The sequence below is a fragment of a genome (genome assembly GCF_019968985.1).
Source record: "MAG: Porospora cf. gigantea B chromosome Unknown PgB_NODE_39_length_58265_cov_127.33, whole genome shotgun sequence".
NCBI lineage: Eukaryota > Apicomplexa > Conoidasida > Eugregarinorida > Porosporidae > Porospora > Porospora cf. gigantea B.
The window spans coordinates 39,241-58,265 of NW_027178987.1; the positions used below are offsets into that span (position 1 = coordinate 39,241).

General features: G+C 54.6%; 9 protein-coding genes across 14 annotated transcripts; 5 read left to right on the forward strand and 4 right to left on the reverse strand.

Annotated features, from left to right (window-relative positions):
- Window positions 1–233: 233 nt before the first annotated feature.
- KVP17_002195 (uncharacterized protein) lies at window positions 234–1,820 on the forward strand (the record flags this gene model as incomplete). The annotated part of the gene is made up of 1 exon (XM_068518243.1): window positions 234–1,820. One exon carries the CDS (start codon window positions 234–236, stop codon window positions 1,818–1,820), a length of 1,587 nt encoding a protein of 528 aa, XP_068374686.1.
- Window positions 1,821–2,006: 186 nt separating this feature from the next.
- Window positions 2,007–2,954, reverse strand: KVP17_005254 (uncharacterized protein; the record flags this gene model as incomplete). Its single annotated transcript, XM_068515060.1, has 1 exon — window positions 2,007–2,954. One exon carries the CDS (start codon window positions 2,952–2,954, stop codon window positions 2,007–2,009), a length of 948 nt encoding a protein of 315 aa, XP_068374707.1.
- A 105-nt stretch (window positions 2,955–3,059) lies between these two features.
- On the forward strand, window positions 3,060–5,180 carry KVP17_002182 (uncharacterized protein; the record flags this gene model as incomplete). Its single annotated transcript, XM_068518217.1, has 1 exon — window positions 3,060–5,180. The coding sequence occupies one exon, from the start codon at window positions 3,060–3,062 to the stop codon at window positions 5,178–5,180; it is 2,121 nt and encodes a 706-aa protein (XP_068374660.1).
- A 751-nt stretch (window positions 5,181–5,931) lies between these two features.
- KVP17_002191 (uncharacterized protein) lies at window positions 5,932–7,645 on the forward strand (the record flags this gene model as incomplete). 3 transcript variants are annotated; one of them, XM_068518235.1, is made up of 2 exons in its annotated part: window positions 5,932–7,177; window positions 7,227–7,645. In XM_068518235.1, the coding sequence occupies 2 exons, from the start codon at window positions 5,932–5,934 to the stop codon at window positions 7,643–7,645; spliced, it is 1,665 nt and encodes a 554-aa protein (XP_068374678.1). The 3 variants fall into 3 exon arrangements, with proteins under 3 accessions (XP_068374678.1, XP_068374679.1, XP_068374677.1); XM_068518236.1 differs by lacking the exon at window positions 7,227–7,645 and having other exon boundaries at window positions 5,932–7,185; XM_068518234.1 differs by lacking the exon at window positions 5,932–7,177 and having other exon boundaries at window positions 7,211–7,645.
- A 39-nt stretch (window positions 7,646–7,684) lies between these two features.
- Window positions 7,685–8,482, forward strand: KVP17_002186 (uncharacterized protein; the record flags this gene model as incomplete). The annotated part of the gene is made up of 1 exon (XM_068518223.1): window positions 7,685–8,482. The coding sequence occupies one exon, from the start codon at window positions 7,685–7,687 to the stop codon at window positions 8,480–8,482; it is 798 nt and encodes a 265-aa protein (XP_068374666.1).
- Window positions 8,483–8,500: 18 nt separating this feature from the next.
- On the forward strand, window positions 8,501–9,991 carry KVP17_002201 (uncharacterized protein; the record flags this gene model as incomplete). Of its 2 annotated transcripts, XM_068518250.1 has the most annotated exons (2): window positions 8,573–9,626; window positions 9,683–9,756. In XM_068518250.1, 2 exons carry the CDS (start codon window positions 8,573–8,575, stop codon window positions 9,754–9,756), a joined length of 1,128 nt encoding a protein of 375 aa, XP_068374693.1. The 2 variants fall into 2 exon arrangements, with proteins under 2 accessions (XP_068374694.1, XP_068374693.1); XM_068518251.1 differs by having other exon boundaries at window positions 8,501–9,991.
- KVP17_002202 (uncharacterized protein) lies at window positions 9,988–11,683 on the reverse strand (the record flags this gene model as incomplete). 2 transcript variants are annotated; one of them, XM_068518253.1, is made up of 1 exon in its annotated part: window positions 9,988–11,019. In XM_068518253.1, one exon carries the CDS (start codon window positions 11,017–11,019, stop codon window positions 9,988–9,990), a length of 1,032 nt encoding a protein of 343 aa, XP_068374696.1. The 2 variants fall into 2 exon arrangements, with proteins under 2 accessions (XP_068374696.1, XP_068374695.1); XM_068518252.1 differs by having other exon boundaries at window positions 11,003–11,683.
- Window positions 11,684–12,076: 393 nt separating this feature from the next.
- Window positions 12,077–17,644, reverse strand: KVP17_002198 (uncharacterized protein; the record flags this gene model as incomplete). 2 transcript variants are annotated; one of them, XM_068518246.1, is made up of 1 exon in its annotated part: window positions 12,077–17,644. In XM_068518246.1, the coding sequence occupies one exon, from the start codon at window positions 17,642–17,644 to the stop codon at window positions 12,077–12,079; it is 5,568 nt and encodes a 1,855-aa protein (XP_068374689.1). The 2 variants fall into 2 exon arrangements, with proteins under 2 accessions (XP_068374689.1, XP_068374690.1); XM_068518247.1 differs by having other exon boundaries at window positions 12,077–17,590.
- Window positions 17,645–17,928: 284 nt separating this feature from the next.
- KVP17_002196 (uncharacterized protein) lies at window positions 17,929–18,999 on the reverse strand (the record flags this gene model as incomplete). The annotated part of the gene is made up of 1 exon (XM_068518244.1): window positions 17,929–18,999. One exon carries the CDS (start codon window positions 18,997–18,999, stop codon window positions 17,929–17,931), a length of 1,071 nt encoding a protein of 356 aa, XP_068374687.1.
- Window positions 19,000–19,025: the final 26 nt, after the last annotated feature.

A 19,025-nucleotide genomic window follows, 5' to 3' on the forward strand; every position in this document is an offset into this window, starting at 1 on the left:
CGGGGCGTTGAAGACGTGGGACGGCCCCGGAGTCACGACGTAGCTGGGGCGGGGAACCTTCTCCATAATATTCAACGATTGCGCTGTTACGTGGACCGCCTGGCCTGGTCGTATTCCAGAGTAATATGGCTCCCACTGAATCCGAGTCAGCGCGCCCTCGTAAATCTAAGGATTCATGCAATCAGCAATTCGAATCTTCAGAGCCATTGAAATCACGAATTTCTTGGACCTTTATGGATCCACCAATTAGAGTGCCATTATCCGCAGTCGACCCTGATCCAGTGTCCCTCTTGATAGGAAACTGGACCCAAGTGGACGCTGTAGGGGCGTTGTCCACCAGCGTGCAAATTGGCTCGATCCCACGGCATCTATCGGCGGAGGAGGAGGAGATGGATGTCCCAGATGAGATATCTGCAAGACGGTTCAGGAGGCGGCGTGATCTGTTCTCCCGCTTCGATGATGGAATTCTTATGGATTCTGATGCTTGGCAGGAAGTGACCCCTGAAGCGGTCGCTGCCCACGCCGCCGAGAGACTCATTCGTATCGGGGGTCAGTCAGCGACGCCAACGGTTGTAGACTGCTGTTCCGGCGTCGGTGGCAATCTCATCCAGCTGGCGATGGCGGGGCTGAAAACGACAGGGGTGGAGATGTGTCCTCGACGCCTGCAACATTCTCGTCACAATGCAGCGATCTATGGAGTGGAAGACCGAATTAACTTTATCTTAGCTGATGTGATCACCTGGGCTGCGGATGTCAAGGTCGACATTGCCCAGGAGGCCGCCAGCCTGACCCCCGCCGAGCATCTCTTCCCCCCTTACGTCGGCAACCGGCTCAAAGGCCGGCGTTTTGATTTCGCCTTCGTAAGTCCTCCGTGGGGTGGTGAGGCGTACAAGAACTACGATTGCTGGAAAATGGAATGCGAAGTACTAGATATCTTCCGAGCCATTAAGGACATCGCTGAACACGTCGTTTGTTTCCTGCCCAGATCCACAATCGCTTCGGAGCTGGTTATGCTTGCTAGGTCGGTTTTTAGATGCGAAATCATCGAGATAGAAAAGCTGTACTCCTTTCATCCAGACTTGATCCGTTTCGTACACGTCTACTTCTACAATGTCAAAGGTAGGGAGAGGCTTGTCGAATCCTCTGAAGCCACGCCGCTGAAGGCGTTGCGAAACCGGTTTGACATGCCTTTTTTGCGAGGCGTCTCTTTAAAACGTGCCCCGCAGCACTCAAACATCTGTATCCCAGAGCACATGGCCAAAAGAGTGAATCGTACTACTCGTTTGAAAGAGAAAGTCGACAACCCCAAGTGGATGACCAGCGATGGTGAAGGAATGAAAGACGCCTGTTTCGCCGAAACGTCGGCTTCGCCTCAGGCTGCATTCAGCCAGTTGTCACTATCGGAGAAACACACAGAGCTGATGCGGCTGCTAACGGGCACGCTCTGCTGCCACCTCCAGGAGAACTTCAACCACCAGAAGCCCCAAATCTACTATCTGCTACAGACGTTAGGGCTGCATCACTTGCTTGCGGCGGTGGCCAAGTCGGAGGCTGTCTTTCTCAGTGGGAACGGCCGTGACACTCAAGGCGCCCTCCGCACCCGAGGCGGAGTCTTCTTCCAAACGATCAAGTCGGATTACACACCGTTGTACAAAGAACTGAACGCAAACAAGAAACGCTTGATTGTCAAAACCAACAAGCCTGTTTTTGGCGAGATGACGACACAAATGGATGAAAGGTGGACCTTCAAGGCCAGAAGTCTGACACCATCAAAACAGGAAGCGCTGGATTGTCAGGACAAACAGACTGACCAAGGGTGAATGGTGGGCGTTCAAGGCCAGGAGTCTGATACCGTCCACGACGTGACTTCGGCGCCGTGGACGGTATCACACGCTGGCTTAGAGAAACACAAGAATGATTTGTGAACTGTAGACGAGTTGGAGCGGGATAAAGTTCCCAGAGGCATAGAACAATAGCGTTAGACATGACAAGATGACAACACAACATTAATCACTGGACTCGACGACAGCTGCTCGGGCCGTCTGCAATGGCAGACTTGTTTGCAGTGCGTACAAGGGGAACTCTGAGTGTAGCATTTCCTCGAAGGTAGGCACGGAGAGGGGACTCGGAATGGTCGGCAGTCCAGTGATAAACGGGTGCTCGAGAGCCTGCTTGCACGTGATTCGTCTGACAGGGTCGTATTCCAGCAGCTTCAAGAGCAGGTCCCGGCTGCAGCTGTCATCAATCTGCCCAAATGGAGCATCGGGGCGCAGGAGACGCGGAAAGGATTCGGCCGTCTGTTTGGCGTGGACCGGCCAAAGAGCTGGAGGCAAGGTACCGAGTTCTTTGAATATGAGTAAAAGAGTCTCGATTTCAGAGTCGCCAGCGAACACAGGATACCCAACCAGCATCTCCGCAAAAACGCAGCCAAGAGCCCACACGTCGATGCTCTCATCGTAGGCGCTGTCGCCAAGTAACAGTCCTGGAGCCCGATACCACAGCGTCACCACCTCCTGCGTCAGGGCGTGACCCTGTGGAAAGGCGCCCCTTGAGAGGCCGAAGTCGCCAAGTTTAACTTGGTCTAGGTTCGCCGAAACCAGCACGTTGTGAGGTTTGATGTCGCGGTGCAGAACGCGGTGGGCGTGACAGTGGGCCAGCCCGCGCAGAATTCCCGTCATGATCACGCGCACCGCAGAGACGGGTAACTCGGCCTGGCTCTTCATGTACTGCTTAAGGTCGAGATCGAGGAGCTCGCAGACGATGTACAGTCGATTCACTGTGCAGGAGAAACCTGATACGCGAAGAATATTCTCATGATCGAGGTCCTTTAGGATGCTTATTTCTCGTAGCGCAGTCTCTGGAACGCCATATTTGAGCTGCTCCGTGAGGCATGTGCGCTTCAGAGCGACGAAGTCTTGTGTGGCTCCCTGTTGTCGTATCGCCTTGTAAACCATGCCGTATGTACCTTTACCGAGAACCTCCACGAGCCTGTACCCTGCAAATTCCCTCCAAACCAACTGCTTTTCCCTACGGACCAACTCGTTCATATTCCCCAATAGATGACGCTTTGGATTCCGAGGCCTAAGCTGCCGGCGGAGAACGCACACTCCGGCATTGCGCGGCTGGCATGGAAGACGCAGATCATGAAGAAGTGGCACTTGCCGACGGAGGACGTCTTTCCGCTGACGCTTGACACCCAAGCTGCGCAGCTTGTAGACTGGCTTCGTGTCTGGTTCCTCACCGACGTGGACATGTACATTCTGCAGGAGCTGGACCCGGAGACTTCTCGCGAGGAGCTGCTCGCCGAGGGGAAGCGCCTCGCCTTGTCCAACGTATCCAACCACCGGAAGGCGCTGTTCGAGGCGGCCCAAATCCTGAGTCTCTCGCTGCATTTCGTCTTCGGAGAATTCTCGCTTCTGCCGCCTCACGGGTCTCTTTGCTACCCTTACAGCGTCATTCGCTTGCTGCTGAAGGCGGACGTCGGTCTGTCGAGAAGTCTCCAGGCCGCGATAAAAGGCCTCCTGGAGGATGTTCGCGGGGAAATCCTGCAGTTCCAGGAGTTCCACGGTGTTCCTCAACGGACTGTTGTCTACGACACCTTGGTTGCTCCCAACTGCTCGGACGCGCAAACTGCGGCTCGCCCCCTGCAGGCTCAGTGGTCGTCGTCCATTGAGCTTCACGCGTTCGAAGGCACGGGTCGAGGGGTGCGCGCTCGGGAGGCCATCCCGGCGGGGCAGCCTCTCGTGACGGTACCTGAGAGTTCAACCATCTCTCTATGGGCAGCAGTCTGTGACCCTGCGTTTTCTGAAGTCGCGTGCACCCTCCTTGGGGGGCACCTTGAGACGACGAAGGGCGCTCAGGAGCTCTGGGCCATGAAGACTGAGTCCACACACCCTCACGGCCGACGATTCGTTGTCGAACCTGAAATGTGCCTCTTGCTTTACATCCTTGATATTCGTCGCCGTCTGCCAGAGCGCTTCAAGTGTTGGGTGGACCTGCTGCCTGAGCCAGGCATGGAGCCGTCCTTCCTTCTGGTGGATAGTGCCCACCTGAAAAAGGTCCCTCATGCTGGACTCGGATCAGAAGTCGTTGACACAAAGTCTCGCCTTGAGGTCTTTCGACAGTGGTGCCTAGACACGTTGTGCCCTTTGTGGCCTGAGATGTTTGTGGCGACTCATATGTCAAGCACTCTATTTTTCTGGGCGAAGTGGATTCTTGAGTCGCGCGCTTTCGAGGTCGACCACCCCCCCCCACCAGCAATTGTGGCAGAACCCACGCGAGGACTCTTCAGTGACGACCTGTACACGTCAGCCCCTGACAGCCCCAGTGTAGCTGCCGTGCTGGCTCACGACGCGCCACCCCTATCGGAGGGACGGACACCGCATCCATTGTTACCAGGACTAGAAATGATGACGGTGGAGGAAAGCGATCCGTACAGCATTCCTCAGCAGGTGTTGACTCAGACTTCTCTCGGACGAGTGCTCCTGTGGCTTCCAAGGAAGCTAACGGTAGTGGTGCCCATGATCGACATGTTTAACCACCATCCCGCCGGTCAACTTGAGCACCCGTTGCTGGTTCACAGATCCAGCAGTGAACTCGTGCTGCGAGGTGAGCGCACGAAACTCGCTCGGGTGTTTACGGTTCGAAGTCCGGCTCTGATCCAGGCGAATCAGCAGGTGTTCCTCAGTTACGGACCTCACGAGAGCTGGGAGATGGCCCGCTACTACTGCTTCTGCCCGCCAGCCGCAAGTCTGGGGCCTCCTTCCGTCTTTGGGTACTCGCAGTGCGATACTGGTTTCCCCGACAGCAGCAGTCTGACACTGTCGCTGCCTCTCCCAGCGGCCGACGACGAAGAGCAAGAGGTCAAGCTGTCGTTGATGGCTGACCTCGGCATGACTACAGAACATCTGCTGTTTCCATCGCGCATGTACAACCATTCACCACGCGCAGCGCTTCAACTGCTGACGCTACTTCTCAGTCCAGTCGACCAGGTCTCAAATGCCATAGCGGACCAAGCAGTCGCCGTCCTACAGTCTATATTGGAGGAGAAGATAACTGAAGTTCTAGCTGTCATGGACCAGCTCCACGATGCCCCCTTCCCCCATTCCACTGAGGTCGAGCAAGTTTTCGCTATCCAGCGTTCGATTCTGACCAACGCTCTCCGTCGAACGGCGGACTAAACTACCAAATGCGCGGTCTACGTCCGCATCACAAGAGCATCGGTCCAGCTGCACCTGCTTCTTCAGGCGCGCGACCACGCGGCCGCCGAGTCCTGCCCTGACAGCTTGGGCAGCATTCCACCGCAGACGTTTCTCCAAGATATCCTTTCTTGTGATGGTGACCTGGCGGACCTTTTTCGGGTTCACGACGTTAACCCCCGATATGCACATCATTAGAAGTTCGCAGAGTCCGAAACAAAGAGGCATCACCACGACGTAGTACTTGCGTTCCCACTGCACTAGGCTGCATCTCGCAACCGCGAGCCTAGGGGCGAACTCGCGTCTGATGCGTGAAGCGATGTCCAGAACTTTAGCTTCCGGCACCGACACCCGCTGGCTTCGCACACGCCAACGCGCCATCAAAACATCGTCGCCAGCGTCACAGACAACTGGAAGGTAGGTGCATGCGACAGGCGACGCAGCAAGCGCCTGCACCACCTGCTTTCGCATCGAAGATAGGTGGAACGTGTCTACGACGAGCACAGTCCGGTTCGGTTGTAATAGGCAGCGCAGTCGATCGACGACAGCGCCACGAGCCGCCTTCCACTCGTCGGTGTCGAATCCGTACTCCTGGTGCTCGAAATCGTCGGCTTCCAGAAGCGCGCAGTCAACGTTCGACAACTGCAGCACTCGACGTAGAACCTGGGCAAGGGACGACTTCCCGCTACACGGCGGTCCAGCCACCAGAACCACTCTGCAGAATTCAGTCATTATGGATCTTCTCACAGCACTAAGAAAGACGAGATCTCTTTGCAAGGCCGAAGACACTGGTATTGCACTGCAGTTCACAGACACACGCCATGCAGGTGTGATTTTCGCTCTGCAACGCGAAGTCGGCTTATGGCCGAATCCTGCTCGCTTGTTCCTGCTGGGGGACTCCCCCTACAACTCCTGCTGTGTGGATATGATTTCAGCTCAACGGAACTACGCGGACATTGTTTTCCATATCGGAGAGTCTTGTTTTACTCCTGCACGAAGCATTGGAATCAACGCAGTTCATGTGTTGCCAGACACACCCCTAGACCTCGACAAAATCTTACAAGACGCTCCTAACCACAATCTGCTCTGTTTCGCGCCCTGTCTGCTGCTCACGGCGATGCCAAAGGTTCCTGTCGGGACCCGGTGTCGTCTCCCCAGAGAGCTGGTGACGGGTGGGCATGGTTGGGACACGTACGTCAAGCAGACCTCCGGCTTCGTGCTAGCCTCCGCAGATGACCAGGTGGATGTGCTGGTTCTGTGGTCCAGCACCAAAGCGGAGATCAGCATCGATACTCTTCTGCTGCAGTTCAGCTTGGCCTACACGGACGTCGGCTCCGTCTCCACGCTGGATATCGCTACCTCCGAGTTGAATGACTGCTCTTCCCATCTATCTAAGTTTTACTCCAGTCGCATGGCTAGCATCGAAAAGCTCCGATCACCTCAACGAGTAGGACTCTTGGTGACCTCCCTGGCGACGGCCAGGCTGAACGAAACACGCTCAGCGCTTCGTCAGCTGCTACGCAGCCGGGGATACAGCACGTATTCCGTTGCAGTCGGCAGCGTCAACGACGCCAAAGTGGGGAACTTTCCTGAGGTAATTATTCGAGCGCTGTTGACACAGATCGATGCTTGGCTGGTTCTGGCGTGCCCAGTTACTACCTTGGAGATTCTAAAGTACTTTAGACTGAATGTTGATAGGCCTGTCGTGACGCCGTGGGAAATGCTGGTGGCCCTTGACGAAACGGATTGGAGTACGCAACAATCGTTGAACATATGGGACTTGTCTTTCCCCGAGATCCGCCCAGAGCCGCCTGGAGCGGGTGCTCTGGTAAGCCTGGGCCCGCAGTCAATCACCTTGGCGTCACATGACAACCTGGTGCCATGGACCGAGCGTGTCTTTCACGGCGTCGACTATGCTACCCCCATGCAGCCTGCCACGCTCGAAGAAGGTCTGTCAGGTACAGCCTCTAAATATCACTGTGAATGAACAATCAAAAACGCCGTTATTCGCGATGGGAACACAACCAGTGCCGCTCACAACACTCCCAACTGACCAACTTGCTGTGGTGGAGCAGCAAACGCAAGAGGAACTGGAGCAGCTAGTGCAGGTGTTGGAGCAATGCCGGGCGAAGGAACGGGAGTGCCAAGCCTCTTGTGATGCGGCCAGGCAACTGGAATCCCGGAACTCGCGGCCAATGCTGATCCCGCTGACTGACTCCATGTACCTGAAAGGCAAGACGAGCGCCCAGTCCCGCGTCACGATAAACATCGGCACTGGATACCATGCGGAAGTCTCCGTAGCGAGTGCCGTGAAACTACTGGAGGCGCGCGCGAAGAACCTGGCCAACAGCACTGAGAAGATTTCGCAACTCACTAACCAGAAGCAGGACCTCCAAAGAGCAATCAAGAACCAAATGCATGTTCGTAGACTTGCTGCTTCGAAATGAGAACTCGCAATTATGGTCTTGGGGTTGGGTACGTACCGAATGACAAACGAAGAGGCCGAGGCGGCTGTCACAGTCGCACTGAAAGCGGGCATGATGTGGCTGGACACCGCAAGCATCTACAAAAACGAAGAAGGCGTTGGGCGGGCCGTAAACGCGTTCCTAGCTTCTGGCGGCAGCCGTGCTGACGTCACTGTCGTTTCCAAGATCTCGCCCTACGAGATGAAGAGCCCCAGAAATGCTGCTCTGAAGATTTTGGACAGACTAGCTCTTGATTACGTTGACGTGTTACTACTTCACTGGCCTGCCGCGGCGAAGGTGCCTCCAGCTGCACCTGAACAGAGGTCGCATAGACACTCCGCCTGGAGAGAGTTAATGCGTCTCAAGGCCGAGGGCAAGGTGAAGAGGATTGGCGTGTCCAACTTCACAAAAGGTCACCTAGAGGCCATGATGAAGGAACCAGACTTGGAGAAGCCTGAATTCAACCAGGTGGAGCTTCATGTTCGGTTCAATCAAAACTCCTTGCGGCAGTTCTGCGAACAACACTCGATTCTGATCATGGCCTACTCCCCATTCGGATCAGGAGCCCTGATATCCGACCCCGAAGTTATCACGATCGCCAAAAAATATGAGGCTCCCACCTGGCAGGCGCTGCTGGCATTCGCTTGTTGTAACGCCGCTGTTACCTTCGTGAAATCCACGCGACACGACCGCATAAGAGCCGCTGCTGCCTTCGGAAAGGAGGACGCGGATTGGACATCTCTAGTCGCGGAGTTCCAGTCTGCGTTTGCAGACTCCCAAAAAAAATTTTGTTGGTGCCCTGAGAAAGTCTTGCCGTAATTGTTGGAAATACACGTCATGGACAAGCTTGTACGGGTAACAATCGAGGCAGTAGAGCCCGGGCCGGTTTGCCTAGCACTCAGCACACTGATGGTTAGTCGGAATGATGGTACTGAATCTGATAACATTGATGGCGTGTTTCTAATTACGACCAGAAAGCACATCGAACCACAGCAGAATCCGCTGCGTGACAAGTCTCGAAGACCCCCTGAGATACCCCCTTACAGATGGAACCGACGCTATGACATGTTCTCGAAGTTTGACTGTGGAATCCAGTACGACACTGGTGCCTTCGAGGAAACCACTCCCGAGGCGGTAGCTGACCACCTTTCTCTCCGCCTGCGCAAAGCTGGAGGAGCCGGGCCTACAGTCACCGCGGTGGACGCCTGCTGCGGTGTGGGCGGTAACGTGATCTCCTTCGCCAAGATGGGCCTCAAAACGTCTGGCGTCGACATCTCGGCAGCGCGGATCGGCATGCTGCGCCATAATGCCCAGATCTACGGAGTTGATGACAGCGTTGACCTGCACGTGCGCGACATGAACCTGTGGGCTTACGAGTTGGAAAAGGCTATAGATGTGGAACGTGCTTCAGTATCCAGGTGCCCTGAAGATCTCGGATTTCGTTACAAGGGCTGTCGCTTCGATTACCTCTACATGAGTCCGCCGTGGGGTGGGGGCGAGTACCGCGAATCAGACGTCTTTCAGGCGAGCAACGAGTTTGTTGAGATGTGCCGCTCTGCCAAACGTGTGGCAGAGAACGTGGTCTGCTTCCTGCCCCGGAACACAGTGGTCTCGGACCTAATTGACCTTGCTAGGTCGGTTTTTGAGTGCGACATCATCGAGATAGAGAAGCTGTACTCCTTTCACCCCGAACTCACCCGTTTCATACACGTCTACTTCTACAACGTCAGAGGGCCGCTTGTGCTTCGCGAATCCCCTAAAGCCACGCCGCTGAAGGCGTTGCGAAACCAACCGTCCTTTCCGTTTTTGGATGCGGTTCAGCTCCGATTCCACCACACCACGAGCCAAACCGACCTAATGCCTCGAGAGTCTCTGAAGCTTGCCGAGAAGGCCACCCGCAATGTCGTCGATCGACCTGGCTGGGAGACCCTGACTGGACAGGCGAAGGATGTCCTTCTCTCAGGTAATTCCCTGCCAGTTCCCGAGAATATCAACGGTCTACCGTTGCGCGATAAGCAGAGACACTTCTTACTCTTGTTGGTTGGGTGTCTATGTACGCACCTGAATATCGCCTTCGAGAGCAACTGGCTTGACATCTACTACATTATCCGCACTGCCGGCCTTTGCCGCGTACTGAACATGGTGGCAGTAACAGAGATGTCCTACCGAGTTCGTAATGGTGCCACACGGTACTCCCTATTCATGAAGCGCCTGTCCAACCAGGTTCCGCGCACGTTCTCATGTCTGGCCAAGTTGAAACGACCTCGAGAAGGCAACACGTTCTCCGAAATTGTAGGTTCAATTGAGGATAAGTGGACATTTCACTAAAACCATCGTCGCTTCTTCTCTCGCTCCCCTACAGCTTTATGCAACCGGCCTAGCCGGTCACCCTCTTCCACTAGAGCGGCTGCCAGGTACGCCGCCTCTCCCTTTGATCCTGCAGCGTCAATTCTCTCTTGTCTATCAAACTTCTCCTCTGCCGTCAGGGCCTGCATAATTTCATGGTCCCGTAGATGCTTGTTGAACCTAACACTATCAACGCAGAGTTTCTCGCTGATGATGCTAGGGACCAGTAGGAAGCAGATAAAATCCACTATCGCCATAGTGCAGAAGGCAAAGAACCCCAGATGGATAGAGTACGCCGGCGCCTCCTCGAACAGCACAAATGCGGCGTAGAACAGCGACAGGAACGTCTCTTGTGTGATGGAAGGTCCAAAGACCCGGTCCAAAAAGATTGACAAACTCAAGGCTAGGAGCGAGAACAGCTGAGCCACAATAATCATCTGTCTCACGCGCAACGTCCCATGGATGAACACCCAGACGAAAGTGCACACGATAGCCAGCGCCATGAACGCCAAACTGACAACTAGACCCAGCTTTACAATCGTGGCGGCCGTGGCCAGCCGCTGCATAGTGTCGCACAGGGAATTTTGCAGAACTGTGATTCCCAAGGCGTCATCGCGGCAGGCGCTAACGCTCGCGGTGTATAGGTCGAGACCGTCGTAAGCACTGACCAGCCACCGACAGATGGATGGGATGATCGTTATCTTCGCGGTGAGCTTGCTGATCCATTTGGGGGCAGTGTGCCACAGAGGGTTGCACTCAGAGGCTAGGGTGACCTCGTACAAGTCGGAGCTGAACTCCACACCGAGGCCGCCAGGGAGATATATCACCTGGTAGTGCCAGTAGGGCACGAAGTTGAGCATGAATGTGCAGATCAGCAAAGTACCCAACAACCCCAGAATGAGGATGCCGCGGATCAGTCGCGTGTCGTACGCGTTAGTGCGTGAGGGCATGCGAAATTGGTGCAGGCTGCACAGCGCAAGTATACGTTGGTGCTCAATTATTAGTCGCATAGTAATCGCATGAAAAGCCTCTGATGGCTTTCGCCATCAGACTGGTGGTGGCGTCATATTTCCAAACAAGATCTCGTAGCAAGGGGTGGCAATATTTCCCTGGAGCCGTTGGAGCTCTCACCTTCCGGAGGTCTTCATCTTTCAGAGGGAAGCAGTTGATCAGATGTGCAAAGCTTGGCTTCGGATTTATTCGAGTGTGAAGGAGTCTGAGAGGGTCCCGGCGTAGAGGCTTAAGGTTGTTCTTGAGTCGACTGTAAAAACCTGCCGGCTTTCTTCGCCTGAATAGGGTCACCATCGGCGTGAAGACTTCATTTGTGGACTGGGTCTCTTGAGATTGCACGAACTCCATCATACACTGTTCTCGCTTCTGTTGCTTCTGCAGCGGCTGGCTCTGAGACTGAGTCGGCACAGACTCCACCAGATGACTCTGAGACTGAGACGGCACAGGCGCCATCAGATGACGCTGCTTCTGCATGGTCAGCAGCGGATGGCTCGGAGACTCCATCAGATGACTCTGATACGGAGATGGCACAAGCGCCATCAGATGACGCTGCTCCTGCATGGTCAGCAGCGGATGGCTCTGAGACTGAGACGGCACAGACTCCACCAGATGACTCTGAGACTGAGACGGCACAGGCGCCATCAGATGACGCTGCTTCTGCATGGTCAGCAGTGGATGGCTCGGAGACTCCACCAGATGACTCTGAGATGATGGCACCGAGACTCTGAGACTCTGAGTCTGTGCCGTCTCCACCAGATGTTCCTGCGCGGTCAGCAGATAATTATGAAAACAGGGCCGCAATATCTGCTTTGGGGATGCTCTGGTCTGGTGTGGGAAAAGTCTGGTCTCGATCAAGCACAGAGGTAGGCGCAGAGGAGGTAGTCGTCTGGTCGGAGGGGGAGGGCTCTGTTTATTGAGAGGTCGCCGTGATGTCGTCGTGAAGGCGGTGAGCGTCGCATTCAGCACCGGAACTTCGCTTAGGGGACGCACGGACCCTCGGTCGTGGCGTGCGGTTTGTGATTGATAGACCCGCAAATGAGCAAAATTAAAAAACACTCATCTAAATCCAAAAGCGGCTGCTTCTCTCCACATCGTAACATCTGACAAGAATTCATCTCTCTTGCCCTTGGTTGAGCAGACTATGCTGAGCACCATGCCTTGAGGATGCGTGGGAAGGGGAGGTCCAATTACTGCGAAACAGTTGCCTCCGCTGATCAAAACATCCTTCTTGGCCTCCTGCTGCAGCTCCGCTGTTCCCAGACCTCTTTTAATGCCTGCCAACCTAGATATGGCCACTCGGTAGGGGTAGTTCGGATCGATTGTTTTGTCCTTGGTCTTGAGAGCAAGCGTCTTCCACTCCAGCACCAGCAGGTCGTGCGAAGAGCGCCAGTGCAGAATCTTCTTCTCCCCGTTTTCTACGCAATGCGCGTGGCCACCCCGGCGAAGCTTAGCTCTGGCTTCTGGTGACAACGACTGAACTCCGTCTGGATAAGGGTTGTCGAAATATCCTGACAGCTGCAAATCGTAGTTGTCGATAGCCACTTCCCGCATCACGTGCAGATCGTTGACGTTTAGGAGACGGAACTTGCCGAGTCCTCCAGGAGCGAATGAGGACTTCATAGTTTTGAAACTCTTAGAGGGAGCGGGCTCCGCAGCCACGTCGCCATCGCTTTTCTTTGTACGACTTCGGCGATGACGACGCGATTTCTTCTCCTCTTTATCCTGTTGCTGTTTCAGCATGTTCTCGCGAGCAAGGGCTGCTTCTTCGTCCTCGACCATGCCGCCTGACTTTAGGAAGCGGCTGTAGAACCGCACAGACCTGGCACAAGCGATGAGCTCCTCCTTCTCGCCTTGCATCGTGTGCACCTTCATCACGTCCAGAAGGGGACCATCAGCAAGGAGAATCGTCTTGTCTTCGTCGCCCAGTGCAGCCCAGGTCAAATTGTCCATCAGATGATAGGCCGAGTAGACCAGTCCAATGTCGAAGCCAACGTTATTCAGCGCCTCTCGGATAATGTCAGTAACGCCATAAGAATCCTTGGGCTTGCGATCGCCAACAATGTAGGGTGTATCCTTCTTCTCAGATTCGTCTTTCTTGAAAATACGTTCAACTACAGACTTCCTCCGCTGCATACCTGGCTCGCCAGCGGGCTTGTCCTCGCCGATCATCGGGACCTCGTCTGGTGGGTCTAGTCGCTCTAGAAAAGCCGCCGTGGCTACCTTCTCTCCTGCGAAGTACGAGAGAGCTCCGATTCCCACGCGCTGCAGACGGTAGTTTCGGTGTCCACGAGGATTACCCACGGCACGGCGCACATCTCGCACGATGCTCCCGACTTTCTCCTCAGTCAGTCCGAGCATCTGCCATGCCCGCGCTCCAGGCGGGGGCTTGATGTGCGCTGCTTTCTTCAACGGCGGGTCGCAACCTTTGATTCGGAATCGATTCCAAGGGGTGTTGGCGACAGTCTCGTTGGGGTTGGTTCCCTCTGCCACGTGCTCCCACCCCTCCCAGTCGAGTTCTTGACAGGCGTCGTAGACCGTCTTCACCACCTTATCGGCATCAACCTCGGGTCTTGCAGGTTCATCAGACTGCCAGTGGAATATGAAGGTGAGTAGCAAGCGGATGACCTCATAGCTGACCATGCTTTGGTCGACTACGACTGGCAGGCATCTTACCAGCAGATCGAACAGTCCAGCTTCGTACGCAGCCATACACGCAAACTTCTCGATGAAAATGCGCCCCATGCACCGAAGACACGACAGAGGCAGCGTGGTGTTCAGTACGATGTTCTCTCGGGCCTTCTCAACTGGCATGTCCAGCATCTCCTCCTTGTACTTCAGGAAGTTTAAAAGAATTTTCCTCATGAATGTGAAGACTTCCTTGTCGAGGAGCAGATGGATGTTGTCCAAATCCGTCATCTGGACGCCCAGAAGATAGACCACGGACGACTGCAGCACGGGAACGTCCTCAAGATACGGCAAGATGCTCAACACCGTCGTAATCCCGTCATTCTTTGTGAATGCTTTCGCGTTGGGCGGCCATCGGCAGAGGTGACCGCAGGTTTCGAAGGCCCACCGGTGAACCTCTACGTTGCAGTGTGTCTGCCGTCGCAGGACGGAAAGGATCGGGCAGACGACATTCTCGAACCTCTGCATATTGTCTTTCTCAATGACAAGGTTACTGAGAGTGAGCATACAGGAGGACATCGTGAGAATATCGGTCTGGACCGAAACGCTCGAAAGGAATTTTTCGAAGGCGACTTCCACGTTGGACTCGAGAAAGCGTTCCATATTGTGCTGGTTCAGCGCCATGTTGCCTATGGCCTTGAAGAGCGATGCAATAGTTGACTTGCTACCATCTGAGCTGTCACTCCCCCTGTAGTTCTTCAGAGCCTCCACCAACGCCTCGCAGCATCCATCCTGACCCAGATCCTTCTTCATGCTCTCGTGCTTGAAACACAGATTGCAGATCAGAGCTGCAGCAGCGTTGACGCTACGCGCGTCGTTCATCGCGCCCCTGGTGCGTAAAACGCTGGCGATCATCTCGTTGCCCTTGCACTGAGCGAAATTGTGGATGTTCTGGAGGTGGTTGACCACCAGAGAAGCGAGGGTTAGACAGCTGTTAGCCACGACTTCGGAGACGCAAGGACCGTTGTACTTATAGGCTCGCTTGATGAGATCGATAATGCGAGATACGGCTCCGGCATTACCCAAGTCTTGTTTCTGTTCAGCATCGCCAGTGAGAAAACCCAGCAGGAACAGTACGTCAGGCAAGGCTGGTGGAGGAGCCTGGGTGTCAACCACAACACCTAGGAGCCTGAGACCTACATTCTGGCTCTTCATGTAGCTGATCTTTCCGAGAGTAACCACAGATCTCATGGCTCCGAAGATGGCTTCCAACATCTTCGACACGAATAGAGTGGACTCAAAGTTCTGCGTTCGAGAGCGAGATGTCTGCGTCGTTCGGAATGAGCGCCCTGAACGTGCAGTCTGGGCGCCAGACAACTCGTCGTCGCTGTCCATAAAACCCATCTCCTTAGCCTTCTTGTCTGCTGCCTGCACACAACCAGTGTCGACGTACGACCCTCGTCTTTGCATCGCTGACGCCCTATTCTTATTCGGTTCCACAGGTGCCGGCGTCGGAGCCGGGATCAAAGACATGCGCCGCTTAAGGCCCTCCAACTTCCCAGGGCCAGCACTCATTACGGATCCGGTCATAGACTGCCTCCTAGCCAGACCTGGCGGCTGGTTGATGCTGGCCATGGATGCGCGACGGACCAATCTGGAGGCATCCTTCTTCGTAACGTTCCCGTGCTCCACCTGCTCCATAGCGACGGCAGCGACAACGGATTTACGGCGTTCAAGCGGAGATATGTTAGCATTGTGCGTCGGGCTAGGGACGTCGTCCTTATCGATGTTAGCCTTCTTGAATACGAGGCCTCTTGGCAGTATCGACTTCCGCTTCTTCATTTTCTCCTTGCGGACGGCGTTTCGTTGCTTGGATGAAAGCTTGTTAAGATCTTCGATAGTGTTAACTCTCGGAGCACGACCATACCAATACTCGTCATACAGCTCCCAGGTCTTCAATAGTTGCTCCAAGATATTTGTTCCTTGGAATACGCCTCGGTCACGAGCCAACAGCCTCACGAGGCTGACGCGCGGAACAACCATATCTTCTATCTCGTCAAAGGTATCCATCTCAGTATACTGCCGACCTCGTCGTAGAACAGAGGTCAGCAGGGTAGGAAGGTCGTGGTTGGCAAGTAGGGCTGCCACCATGCTCCCGTCTTCCGTCTTCTGCAGAAGGTCCACCAAAGTGATCACTGCATGCTGGACGATCTGCTCGTTGTGCTGCCGTTGCAGGCAGCATGTGAGCTGCACATGGATATTTCTTGAAATCAATACTCTCTGATTCTCTGGCGCCTCGGCTAGCAGTTGGTAGCACATGCACCCGTACATGTAGTCTGTGCCATACGCATCCAGGGCGTCCAGCTCCATCTTCGTATAGCCGTCCATAGTTTGAATACAGTACTCCAGAAGGCGTCGAACGCTTTTGACGCTGCTGACAAGAATAGACGCTTGGGATTGGTTCTTAACCACGAGAAGACCGTAAACATCCTTGAGAGTCATCTTGCCCTCTGTACGGTTCAACTGCGACAGTACGTGGTCAATCCTTTCGGTCAAATCCAGCCCGGCTTCATCAGCGAACTCAGCCATCTTCAACGTGTTGAGATTTCTCTCGACCTCTTTAAGATCAACAGTGGACCTTTGAAGCACGTTGAGCATACATAGATCCTCGACGATCTCCACGTACGAGTCTGCAGCCTTCTCGTTCTCTGAAAGAATCGAGGGGTCAACTGCGGTGAGGCAGTTGTCCATTACCCAAACGCGTGCGGCTGGCGATACATTAGCGCATTCAGCTAGTATCTCGAAGCAGTGACCCTGAATCTGAGGGTCGCCGCGGTTGGCCTTGGCGATCTCCAGTGTCAACTGGTTCACCTCGGCTTGTATCAGCAAGGTAGCCTTCTCCTTATGGACCAGGTCGTTCACCGTTCTGCAACCGGTGGCCAGCAACTTGACCTTTTCAGCAGAGGAGGTGCCTGGCTTCGAGCAGGCGTTGGCAATGCGTTGGAACAGCTGCTGCAAGGAGGATACCTCCGAGGAAAGCGTCGCGACATCCGTCGCGTCCGTCTGCCTACGAGGATTCCGTCGCATTACGTTGACCACGCTGGGTATGGGGGCGGTGGCGGTGGTCATTTCACAAATGTTCGAGGTGGTCTGTGCCAGGCGTTTACCCTGACTAGAGTTCTGCAGATGCAGTGCAAACTCTGTAGCTGCCGCAGTTACCTCAGGCTTCTCTTCTTCACCATGACCAAGCACCTCATCGACAAGCACGTGAACATTGTTCCGCTCGACAACCTCGAGAGCTCCAGGAGCGGACTCAGGGGTAGTCAAGGCGCGGTTCATCATTTCAAGGCAATGAAGCTTCAATAATGGCGGACTGGACACAGACACGTCGCCTGCGATGGTTTCAGAGACCACCAGCTCCAGTAGTCCGCTTTCGACGTCGCTTAACGGCAGAGTCCGCTTTAGCTTGTCCACTGGCAAGTCGTAGGCGCCGTCGAGGCAAGAATACTTCGAGGCTCCAACGTCCACTGCGACTGAAAATGCGTCGACATGCTGCCGGCTGTTCCTGCCGAACTGCTCGGCAGCCTGGGCGACGTTCTTCACCAGCGCTGTTTGCGTGGCAGGCAGCCTCTCAAGGGCGAAAGTCGGATCCCGGATCTCTTGGCGAAGGTTGCTGTCGAGTTCCGAACCCAGCCCGGAGACGTCCCCAACTGCTAGTTGACAGTTCTGACCCTCGATTTCTGAGCAAAGTTCGCGAACGACCTGGTCCCTGGCGTCAATGCAAGGGTTCCTCAGATGCTCCACCCTCTGTTGTAGGGCACAATCCTCGATATTGACTGAGGTCGCAGATAGTTGAGGAGGCGATGAGGCTTCAGCCGCGGAAGGCTTGGAAGAGTGTCGATCTTGGAAAATCCTTGCCATGAACCCGTTGTCATGCTCGACCATCGCATTTGCTTGCGCATTCGATTGCTGCACTCCGGCGAATAAGGGAGTCGCCATTGATCGGTTGGACGGGGTGATGATGAGACTTTTGCGGACCTCGCGTCGCTTACTCTTATGGCGCGGCGAATGGCAGGATGAGTCGTCGGCTTGGGAAAAAGATGTTGGTGGAGTTAGTCTGTGTTTCGGTCGATGGATCCACTCACTCGCCACGCTGTCCTCTCGATTGTCGAGACGCATGCTTTGATGGCATTCTGAAAATCGTAGTTTATGACGAAAAATTAATCAGTCTGACGTCATTGCATCGAACCCCACATAGATTATGATGACATATGAGGTGTACATTACTTTTTCATCACCTGCAACACATCCTCATCGGCCAAAACATGGTTCAAACCCACTTGCATCGGAATATAGCGCACGCTAGTGCCCCACACGAAACCCGACTTGAAATCCTTCAGCAGGTCCTTGTGGACATGGCGCACAGCGTTCTCCACTGAGGATCCGCCCCTTTGCGGGGTCAGAATGATGGGGTCGTCGAAGTCAGGGTACTGGCCTCTCTTCTTGGTGTAGACCCTGACCAACTCGAGGTTGTCCCAGAGTCTCTGCTTCAGTGTGTCAATGTTCCAGTTCAACGAGCTGGAGATGACGACATGGTTGTCACGGCGGGCCAACGCGTCTACTTGTTTTGCCGTGAGCATGTCGATCTTGTTGTAGGCGTAAATGCACTTCACGTACTTGCGATTTCCCTCGATGCCATCGATGAAGTCGTCCACACTGCAGTCCTCGAAGATGGTCACATCTGCATTGTGGATTTTGTATTCCTTGAGCAGCGTGCAAATCATCTTGTCGTTTAGCTTCGTAAGCGTGCAGTTTGACCCCACGGTCACGCCGCCGGTCTTCTTCTTCTGAATTGACAGGCGCGGGGGCTCTCGATTCAGCCGGATACCCACGGAATGCAGTTCTTTCTCCAGTAACCGTCGCTGGACATCATCTTTTGTGGCGTCCAGCACCATGAGGATCACATCGCTTGATTTCGCTGTGGAGATAACCTGGCGACCTCTGCCACGACCATCAGCAGCGCCCTCAATGATTCCAGGCAAGTCCAGCAGCTGCACCTTGGTGTCGTTAAATGTGTAGACTCCGGGAACGCATGTCAGCGTAGTGAAGTCATAGGCTCCGACTTCGCTGTTTACACCAGTCATGCTTGTCAGAAGCGTAGACTTCCCCACTGACGGAAAGCCTATCAAAGCCACTCGAGCGTCACCGTAGCGTCCCACATCGAAGCCATCGCCTTTTCCTCCTCCACCTCCAGCCGTCGGCCCTTCTAACAATTGACTGCGGAGTTTGGCCAGTTTCGCCTTGAGCTGACCCAAATGGTACTCGGTAGCCTTGTTCTTCTGGGTTCGGGCCATCTCGGCCTCGATCTCTTTGATGCGCT